The following is a 10,098-nucleotide window of genomic DNA, read 5'->3' as shown; positions in this document are numbered from 1 at the left end:
GTAGATGCACAACAACAACAATCTCACATGCAGGTGGTCACAAGCGGGCCTGGAGCAGCGGAGTGTGTGGCTGTGATGTCTCCTTCGTATTTGTGGATCGGGCATTGGGTTGTTTTATGTGGCACATAGCCTGGCACAATGGCACTCCCCTAATTGCGTCCTCCACGAGCCTCCCCCACAAGAAGCCGATCTTGTCACCACTGGTGCTGGTCTTTTGGCAAGTCCACTCAGCTCCACATCCTCCTGTACTGCCTCAGCTACATCTCTCCTACAACAACATTCCATAGCGCGTGCTATAAAGAATGGTTATTGCCAGAATCGCCGTCTATCCTATACATTTTTGCCATCCATTGTATAGCTTGGCGCTGTGTTAATGTCAAATGCTTCGACTGCTGATGGTACCAGCAACATACATGATTTGAACTGAACAAGATGGCAGTTCACCTTGGCCACAATAACGTCACGTGACGCATCCTCCACGTTGGTCAACCAAAGTGGGTCACGTGCCCCCATGATTTGAGCTAAACAAGATGGCGTCCCAACATCGAGCCTGATTGGCGCATACACGTCACGTGATGCCACGTTGGTGAACCGAGTGCGCGGCCATTTTCTGGGTGTTGTTCCGTCTTCTTCTCTCCCTCCGGCGGCGCTCTGCGGTCTGCACCCCGAGCCCCGCTTCTACTCGTTCGCGTCTACTCCTTCTATTCCACTCATTCGCTTCGCTTCTACTCATTCGCTTCTACTCCTTCTATACCACTTCGCTTCTACTCCTTCGCTCCGGGGGGAGGCCAAGCGATGGCGATCTGAGCGGCGGCGCGTTGGCGGCTCGGACTTCGGCATCGGCAGCGGCGGCACAAACAACGGCGATGGCGTGAGTAGCCATCCATCACGACCCATCACCATCAATAACATCACAACCCATCACCTCCACAACCCATCACCTTCACCATCCACAACATCACAACCCATCACCTTCAGAACCCATCACCATCAATAACATCACAACCCATCACCTTCATAATCAATAACATCACAACCCATTTCACATTACATAACTTTAATATTAAATTACCATCCATACAATTTATAATCCAATACATGACAACGTATAACCTTCACAAACCATCACATTACCATCCATCATCTTCATAATCCATCACATTACAAGCCAGAGCCTTCGCAATCTATCATCTTAATACTTTTGGCGCAAAACCACGACATCTAAACCCACAAGAGGGAAGGGATTTCTGTATTGTTATGCGCTGTCACGCACGATAGATTTATATAACTTCAATAAAATTGGTTTTCATAACCTTTATGCATATCGTTTTTAGTATTGTAACTTGCTCACTCGCCCCTGCTGGACATCACGTGCATGAAAAAGCTTTATAGCTCAATGGATTCTACCGGTCTAAAATATTCTTATAAAATATTCTTATTCCCCTTGTAATTTCGACAGCGTACGGCCAACCACGGGTTTACCCATTGCGGTTTTGCATAAAACTATTGAGGTGCATCTTATTGCTTTTTTCGGTAAAATCACGTAGAATGGAAATAATAAAATAATAAAAATAAACCAATAAAATAATTCTCACGACGTTTCGGCCAACAACGCAAGCAGCCGTCCTCAGGTGAAGACCAGGTCTGTCAGGGAGACATTATTTTATTATTTCCATTCTACGTGACTTTACCGAAAGAACCAAGAAGATGAATCCCTGCAGTCACGAAAGCTTTAAATCGATATTGAGGTGCAGTTCGCATTGTAACTGCACTGCCCGCGATGATGACGAAGCTGCTGCTGCTGTGGGACACCACCACCACCACCACACGTGTGCCACCACCACCACACGTGTGCCACCACCACCACCACCACACGTGTGCCACCACCACCACACGTGTGCCACCACCACCACCGCCACACGTGTGCCACCACCACCACCACCACACGTGTGCCACCACCACCACACGTGTGCCACCACCACCACACGTGTGCCACCACCACCACACGTGTGCCACCACCACCACACGTGTGCCACCACCACCACACGTGTGCCGTCTTGTGTCTCCATCTTGTCTCCCAAGCGGCCCATCACGGGGCCCAGGTCACGTGGTGCTCCCAGCCTCCAGTGCGGTTCAGCCGCCCACGATTTGTCTGCCATTAGTGTACTGTACACTACTGTACACATACGTGCACTGTACACGCGCTATGCACGTGTACAGTACACGCTGTGTACTGTTGTGGTACCATGCCTACACGCACATGCATGTACGGTACATATGTTATATAAAATAAATATATGTTTTGCAGTTGCATACATTTACCTGCGGGGCCGTCCGTAAATGACGTCACGCACCTGGGAGGGGGTCAGACGTTTGTGACGAGGGTGGGTGAGAATGTGACGTCACATCAAAATGCGCAACTTTAAATAATTATAGACAACACGTTCCACTTAATTAAATAGACTTTGTAATAAATGTTTTCTACAACAGAATGCAGCGCCACTTAATTACGCACGACAATGACAGTTTAAAGCGATTTGAAGCATGTTTTTTTTTGGGGGGGGGGGCAGAGCTTTGTGACGTCATATTTGAGGGAAGCTCTGACTTTTTGTGATGCTGCGTAACGAGGGGGGGGGGGTCCAAAATCGCGTGACGTCATTTATGGATGGCCCCTTAAAAGTTATATTTAACACTACAACATATTCATCATTTTACATTTTAAAGACTAACTGCAATGTTTGGGTTGGTGTAGGGTAACGTAAAATAAAAGCAGAGGTCGTATTACGAACCGTCAACCAAACCATAGTTTTCCCCACAATGCCTTTTGAGTTTGTCTATCGCAGATTTGCCAATTGCAGCTGTTTTCGAGAACGTAACCCCCTTGATGGGCAAGGGTTTGCTGTACTGCCATATTCTCTTCCAAACTTACAAGTTGGGTTCACCATCCTGCATCCTCTACATTCCCCAGAATTCAAATGCCAAACATATGTTAAATACTTTGTTAAAGTTGTCCGTGCTGTGCCGGCCTTCATAGGTGCTGCTTGCTAACAGCACTTGCGCAAATAGTCTGGTAAGGCTGTACGGGGGAAGTTTGTCTTTGCTGTTCTTTTGTTGCTTTTCTTGAATGCTTCGTAGGAATCCGAGTGAGTGTGGTTGTTGTGGTTGGCGCGACCGTTTTTCGTGGTGCAGGAGGCGCCGTGCAGCACTCACAAAGGAGGCCAAGGCCTCGGGAGACGCCGCTGGGAGACGTGGCTTCATCTTCATCACACGACACCGCCCCAAGCTGAGATTCGCAGCAAGAGGTGCGTCACTGGTGTTGTGTGATCAGGACTGTGAACATGTTTTATTTGCATCGTCGTTTTCCATGACCGGTTTGCCTTTTTAAATGAAAAATAAAGGGGAGCCACTACCATTGGTGTAACGGTTCGCATACTTAACTCAAATTATTAACGTTTTTTATAAGGCATAGCAGACCCAACAAATGGCTTCAGAATGCCGTACAGAAACAAAAACATCTCTAGTTTATCTAACATCTTAGGAAATAAGTAGGTTTTTCGTTTATTTCTAAATGGGATAATCTCGGTGGTTCGGCACGGTAGTTCTTCAAATTATCCTGGAGGAATCTGATGAACTATGGAGCTCTTTTTCACAGATGCTGGCCACCCACCCCCTCGTGTGCCGTGCCGGTCTTACATCGGTGCTCGCTAACAGCACTTGCCCCAAAAAGTATGTTAAGGCTATATGAATGATCTTTGTGTTTGTGGCAGACACCAGTTCAGATGTCTCGGCTCCTGTCGTCTCTCATCATGGACGTGGACGACCGCCTGTTGCTGCTGCCTGGGCTGGAGGAGCAGCTGCCGGAGGCCGGGCCCGTGTGCCCCCTGCTCCCTGCTGAGGGAGCCGTAGGGGTAGCCCAGCCCCTACAGCCCCCTCGCTCCCCTGACCGCAGGGTGTGTGGCAGCGGTGACTTCCCCACCACCAAGCTGCTGGGAACGTGGGAGGAAGCCCGGCACGGTGCGACACCCCAACCACCATCAACACCGATTCACTTCCACAATCACTCGGCTCACCGGCGCTCAGTCACCTTACCACTCTGCTGTTGCTTTGTATCATCCAGTAAGTCCTCATTTAACACGATAGCAGAGTCTCCATGCAAAGTGCCGCGTTAAGCGAAAACAAGTGAAGTTAAAACATTTTGCCCATAAATAACGCCACAAAAAAGTTTTGTGAAATACGATGTACGCACACGCAGTGAGATGGTGGGACATAACTGAGGGTACGCCGCCGCGTTACTGGATCATTCGGCATACTGTATCACTTCGCTCAGTCATGCAGCTCAAGAAAGTTCGTCATTGACCGCTCAGAAACCACGTTATAATGGTGCGCATTCCGCGTTATAACGGTGCACGTTCTGCGTTATTACGGGCGCATTCCCGCGTTGTGCGAAACATGTTCCCTAATGCACAAAACCGCATTATAGTGAAACAGGATGGGCGTAACCATCTTAGATCTGACTAGAAGCAGCGCACAGAAGTGTTCAAGAATCCCTGAAGTTGCTCCAATAATATTTGTAAGTTGTAATATTTTTATCTTAATTATTATTTGTTGTAATATTAAATGGATACGTTTTTAGTAAATCCAGGGCTGAAATTATACATTACTAGGGGTTGTTCAGGGGCGCCTGTGGCACCCCTCACAACCACTTACGGCCTTCGGCCAGGAAAGTCGCCAAAAAAAATTCACGCGAACGACGCATTCACGCAAGCACCCGATGCTCCGTTTTGAAGTTTTTAAACATCTTTGAATTGTATTGTGTTTTGAATTAGATAATTTTATTTTTTCATTAAAAGCTTATATCATTTTACATCTGTGGAAGACTTAATTGAAAACGACATTTCGTGTGAATTTTCTTGCTAAGTAGATGGCCTTGCTGGGGATTCGGTTCTATGTGGACTTTCACCTGTTTGGGATTGCGGGATCGAGATAAGGTGACACGGAACCGCCGTCTGCAGATCGATTCCAACGTTATCGAACGTCTGTCCCTGTGCCTCCGTCGTTCATGCAGGGGAGGTGTAGGTTTGCAACGACCCCCTGCATGAAAACGACGGAAAGTGCAGCGTTCATCACAGATGTATAAAGTTGTGCACTTATATAAGAGTATTTTTATTCAATATCGCACCCCCCCCTTATAACATGTATATCTTTGCGAAAATTGGCTTCATATAGCGCGATTTAATTTACGTGCTGTTTTTCAGGAACGCATGTGGTACGTTATGTGAGGGACGCCTGTTTTGTGAATGCGCATTAAACGGCGATTTGTTTCATATCCGACCTCTATTCTGTGCCTAAGTCGGCTGCAGTTAGCACGAATTTCACTCTGTGACTCCCAAATGGTCGAACTCTGTCTAGTACTAATTTCTTGAAAACAATAACTGGAGCATATTTTTATTTACGTGTAAACATTTGCTCCCCAGATCCTTATGAAACTCCATTATTGAGTCCGATTGGGGGCAACTCACTGGTTGACACCATTGACCTGGAGCTGCTTGTGGACGAGCTGATGGGCGACTCGACGAACGGAATTCTGTGCCTCGATTCCCTGCTGGAACCTTCCTCGCTCCACGGGACAGAGTATGTTGCCATGGAGCTTGACCATATCAAAGAAGAGTCGCCCTTCGATCTTGGGTGAGTGGAGAGCTGGGGTGCTGCTGGTGGAAACTGTGCGTAACCTGGACATTTGGCTCGGCAGTGGAGGGAACGGAAGGTTGTGAGTTCAAATCTTGGTTAGGTGGTTGATTGCCTATCATTCTTTTGCTCCTCCGATTAGCACGGTTGGCTTTGTACGGTGCAAAAGAAGTTCAACGTACAAAAATTTGAACAGGACTTTGTGGGGTCGATCTGCCTGGAACTCGCCTACCCAGCCAATTGGCGGTCCATCGGCTTGGAACTTTGCCGCAACGCGATGTTCTTGACTCTTCGCAGACATTTAACCAGTTCAGTAGAAAATGCAAGACAGAAGTGTTTCATAGAGCTTACAATGTATTAATATTGCGCACTCGTAATAACATAGGTTATGAGTTGTGCATTTAGAAATGTACTTATTGGTTGTCCTGTGGATACACTCCTTGGGTATGTGATTTTTTTTTTGCCACTGACTCCACTGTAAATGGGAGATTGAACACTGCCATAACCCTAATTTAAGCAGGAAATCACTTGACTGGACTGTTTGGGAGTTTTATTTTCGTACATAAAGTTAACTACAGACAGACTTTGTTTAGCGCTACCCTGTAGACCTCTGATTCGTTAAAGCACTGTATCCTGGAGAACATTTCTATTACAAAAAATTAAGAAAATCATAACATCTACAGAGCGCTTACGATTGAGAACAGTAGCGCTGGCTGAGGAAACGTACCCGCCCCCATAATTCGCTCAGCCAATGAGAGCGATGCACGCTCTGAACCAAACAGACCCTACCCTCGATTATTCAATTATATTATCACAGTTCTTGGTCGGTTTCATTTGTTTATTTTTCTCCAATGTTAATACAGTGTGTTTAGCTATGTGAAAACTCACGAGACCAGGATCGTCTTCTTTTGTTCTTCCCCCGTACCTCCGATTAGCACGGCTGGCTACATACGGTGCGAAATAAGTTCAACATACATACATAGGCTTCGCCTAAAAGAAACCTCACCACAGAGATTTTGACTAACAGCATCTCCATTGCTAAGACCTGGATTGGGAGAGCAACAGCTCCTCCAACCTCGTTTTCCAGCGCTGCCTTTTAGGAGGAGTACGCTAGATTGCACTTGTGAGTACAGTACATAATTAATACTTATTTATATAATTCTTAATTATGAAATGTTTACCATCTGTATTATTAATGCTATTACCGATACCCCAATGATGAGGCCTCACTTCTCCAGGAATGTATCTTGAGCACCAAACGAGATCTGCCTTAATATTTGACTTGACTATTTGGGAGCTTTGTTCTCGTACATACAAGTCACTTGAATGCTCAGGATTTTACCTTCCTCAGTTCTCAATCCCAATATACACTTATGAGGGTGTTGGATCTGCCATTGCTAGCTATTGATAGAAACTGACTTTCAAAAGCTCAGTGTCCATTCAGTGCTCAGCAACTTAAAATATTCTGGGTTATTTTCAGAGAGCTCCAGGACCTTCGTGATCTAAGTAATCCCGCTAGTCTAAATGTCTGTGGTGAGGTTTCTTTTAGGTGGAGCTTGACACTTTCAGTCTCTGGAGTTATCAGCTGGCCAAAAAATTGTAATTGGTTCACAGCGTGCGTAGTTCTCATTGGCTGAGAGAATAATTGCGGTGGGTATGTTTCCTCGGCCAGCGCTGCTGCGGTTGCTGCGTGTTTTCACTCGTAAACACTGCAGATGTTGTGATTTAAATTTTCGTTTTAACAAAAATGATCCAGGACAAACAGCGCTGTAATGAATTGACGTTCTATGGGGTTGCACTAAGCGAGGTCTGCCTGTAAATGTTACGAGTCCACATTGTGCACTGACTTCTCGTGTCGTTTTTGTCTTTCAGAGATTCTGCCCTGTTCTCCAGCATCGAAGACACAGAACTCATGGAGCTGTCTGACCTGGATTTTCTGGAATCCTCATCGTTGATCAGTTCCACCTCCCCCATTGTTTCTTCTCACAACAATAGCTGCATTATTCCCAGTACCAACACCGATTCGGATACAGTGAGTACCGTCGAGGTAGCAAGACAGATTGATAGTGACACCAAGGTAAACTTTGACATCAATAATAGCCACATTGATGTTCCAGGGTGGATGAGCAAGTCTGATTTACAATCACGGTTCCTAAAGTGTGGCACCGTGGTGGAGAGTGGCGTCGGCAAAAGCTACGACCACTGCAGCAGCAGCAGCGGCTATAGCAGCGACACCTCTGATCGGCCAGATTCTCAGATGATACCTCTTGGCAGCAGTGTCATTGGCAGTGACGAGGTCGTAGGCGATGGCGCTGCATTGCTGGGGCAGCAGCTGCCGACTGTAGCCGCCACGGCACTGTCTGGAGGGTGCGAGCGTCGACTGCGGAAGAAGCAGCAAAACCAGCGGGCAGCCGTACGCTACAGGCAGCGCAAGCGCACGGAGCACGATACTTTGAAGGGGACGATGAGTGGGGAACAGGCGCGGAACAGGCAACTCAGGGAGCGCGCAGACGCCATCAGCAAGGAGCTGCTGTACTTGCGCGGGCTGTTGGAGGAGTTGTACGGCACCAGCCTCTCCAAGCAGAGTGCTTCGCTTGCTTGATTACACCCCCAAGGGAACCTTGCGATGGGAGCCACAGAGAGTGGTAGTGAATAGGTTACGATGAAAAGTATCATTGTGTCCATTACTGCTATTATTTGGTGGAGCTGTCAAGGGCTTTGACCTGATGTGTGGTAGAGGTGGAAGTTGTCATTGGCTGCCTTGCCAAAGGATGATGACATTTTGGGAACCGTGATATAACGTTTAAAGTTAGTGGTTTAATACTGTCTTTGGCCTCTTAATCTTTTTTTGAACAAATTAAGGTACAGTGCTGTGGGTAGTCCTAATAAAGCAAACAAGTTAACATTAAGCCTATGTTTAGTGTCATGTGTGCTGTGGAGCGGATGCCAATTGGGGAGAACCTTACAGTTTGGGGGATATCTGGCATACAACAAACCCTTCTCGCGGGTTAGCTTTTGTGGTTTTGCGCCAGATCTATTGAGGTACAGTTTGCCGATCGCGCCGCTGTGCTGGCTGAACTATTAGGGGGTTGACTGCAAGATTCCTGTACACTACGTAAAAACTAGTGAAGATGCAGCCGCAGAAGAACACATGCGCTGTCTTATCTGTCTTGTCTCCCAAGCGGCCCATCAAGATAGCTAAACTCGCAAGGGGGAAGGGGTTTGCTGTATAAAACAAAGCAATTGCAGAGCAGATGGATGGGGGAGCTATACACGGGCACGATTTCGTACACTAGTGATAAGTGTAACCCTTGAGTTGCACAGAGGAGTTGTAATCGGTGCGGTGACCACCAGGACGTCAAATCCTGCGGAACCTGTCCTGTGCACCCAGATGATTGTACTGATTCATTATCGGGGAGCTTGCACACACATGCTACCATAATTCTTCTTAAGAGGTCGTGTTCGTGCTTTAGAGTTAACAGAATATTTATTATAATTGTTTTTTACCCTTTTATCTGGCACAAAACTGACAACCGTTTTTACAAGGTCATGTTTGGATAGACATAATACCTGCAGTCATAATGCAAACAAAAAACATAACTGATAATGTATGCACTGTCCTTGAAGTTGATTGGTCCACACCCGAGACAGCTTAAAAAAAGGTGTCAGTTTTGTTGCCAGATAAAAGGGTAAAAAAACAATTATCATATTTTTTTACTGGCAAATGAGGTTCCAATGGTGAGAATATTTATTTCTTGAGTAAAACCCATTGAACAGATTCCAAGAACACAGAATGAGATGTTACTATCCTTTGTGCAAGCACTTCCAAGAGTTCATGAACAGTGAGCCTGGTGAAATTTGGGGAGCGCATCGTCAGTAGTGTACCTTTGGTTCCTAGGGTGTTTCGGCCTTTCATACTATACACCCTCCCCAAAGGCGGCCAGCGACAGGGTGATCAATCCTACGCTTGCGTCCCATTCCCAATTAGTCATAGGAGTTGCCTTGTTGTTGGTAGCCAACATCCCATGGGACTATGCATGGCAGGGGCGTCCTCCTCCCTGAGTCAAGCATTGTTGACTGCATACCTCCTGGCCCTTTCACTTTGGGGCCCAGCTGGGGTCTTTCCTCTTCATCCAGAGCCACTGACTGCTGCCTTCTGCCGCCTCCGATACAGCTCTGATTGCCGAACGCTGGCTCTGGCCCTTTATTCCCAGGTCTCTAAGCAGTCTGGTTGTAGATGTTGCCACAAAACCTCTGCCGTACTTCGGCAGCTAAGAAGCTGTGTTTCAAGGGTGACTCGGCCGTTAGAAAACATCAAAAGCAGTCCACGATTACAGATAAGCAAAATTACAGTCAAACTTTAGTGATTTTAATACATCAGTTTAAATGAGGTGGGACCCAGCCATGTTTTTT

The 10,098-nt window shown here is 46.7% G+C and overlaps 1 protein-coding gene across 1 annotated transcript; it reads left to right on the top strand.

Annotated features, from left to right (window-relative positions):
- The first annotated feature begins 592 nt into the window (after positions 1-592).
- LOC133361713 (cyclic AMP-dependent transcription factor ATF-4-like) lies at positions 593-8,594 on the top strand. The gene is made up of 5 exons (XM_061580714.1): positions 593-871; positions 3,190-3,302; positions 3,768-4,014; positions 5,475-5,685; positions 7,558-8,594. The coding sequence occupies exons 3-5, from the start codon at positions 3,780-3,782 to the stop codon at positions 8,285-8,287; spliced, it is 1,176 nt and encodes a 391-aa protein (XP_061436698.1). The 5' UTR covers positions 593-871; positions 3,190-3,302; positions 3,768-3,779; the 3' UTR covers positions 8,288-8,594.
- The last annotated feature ends 1,504 nt before the right edge of the window (positions 8,595-10,098 follow it).

This window comes from Lethenteron reissneri, unplaced genomic scaffold (assembly GCF_015708825.2).
Source record: "Lethenteron reissneri isolate LAM-NWPU_2019-01 unplaced genomic scaffold, ASM1570882v1 scaffold_1206, whole genome shotgun sequence".
Taxonomy (NCBI): domain Eukaryota; kingdom Metazoa; phylum Chordata; class Hyperoartia; order Petromyzontiformes; family Petromyzontidae; genus Lethenteron; species Lethenteron reissneri.
The sequence above is the reverse complement of the archived record's forward strand: the minus strand, read 5'-3'. Positions and strand labels throughout refer to the sequence as shown.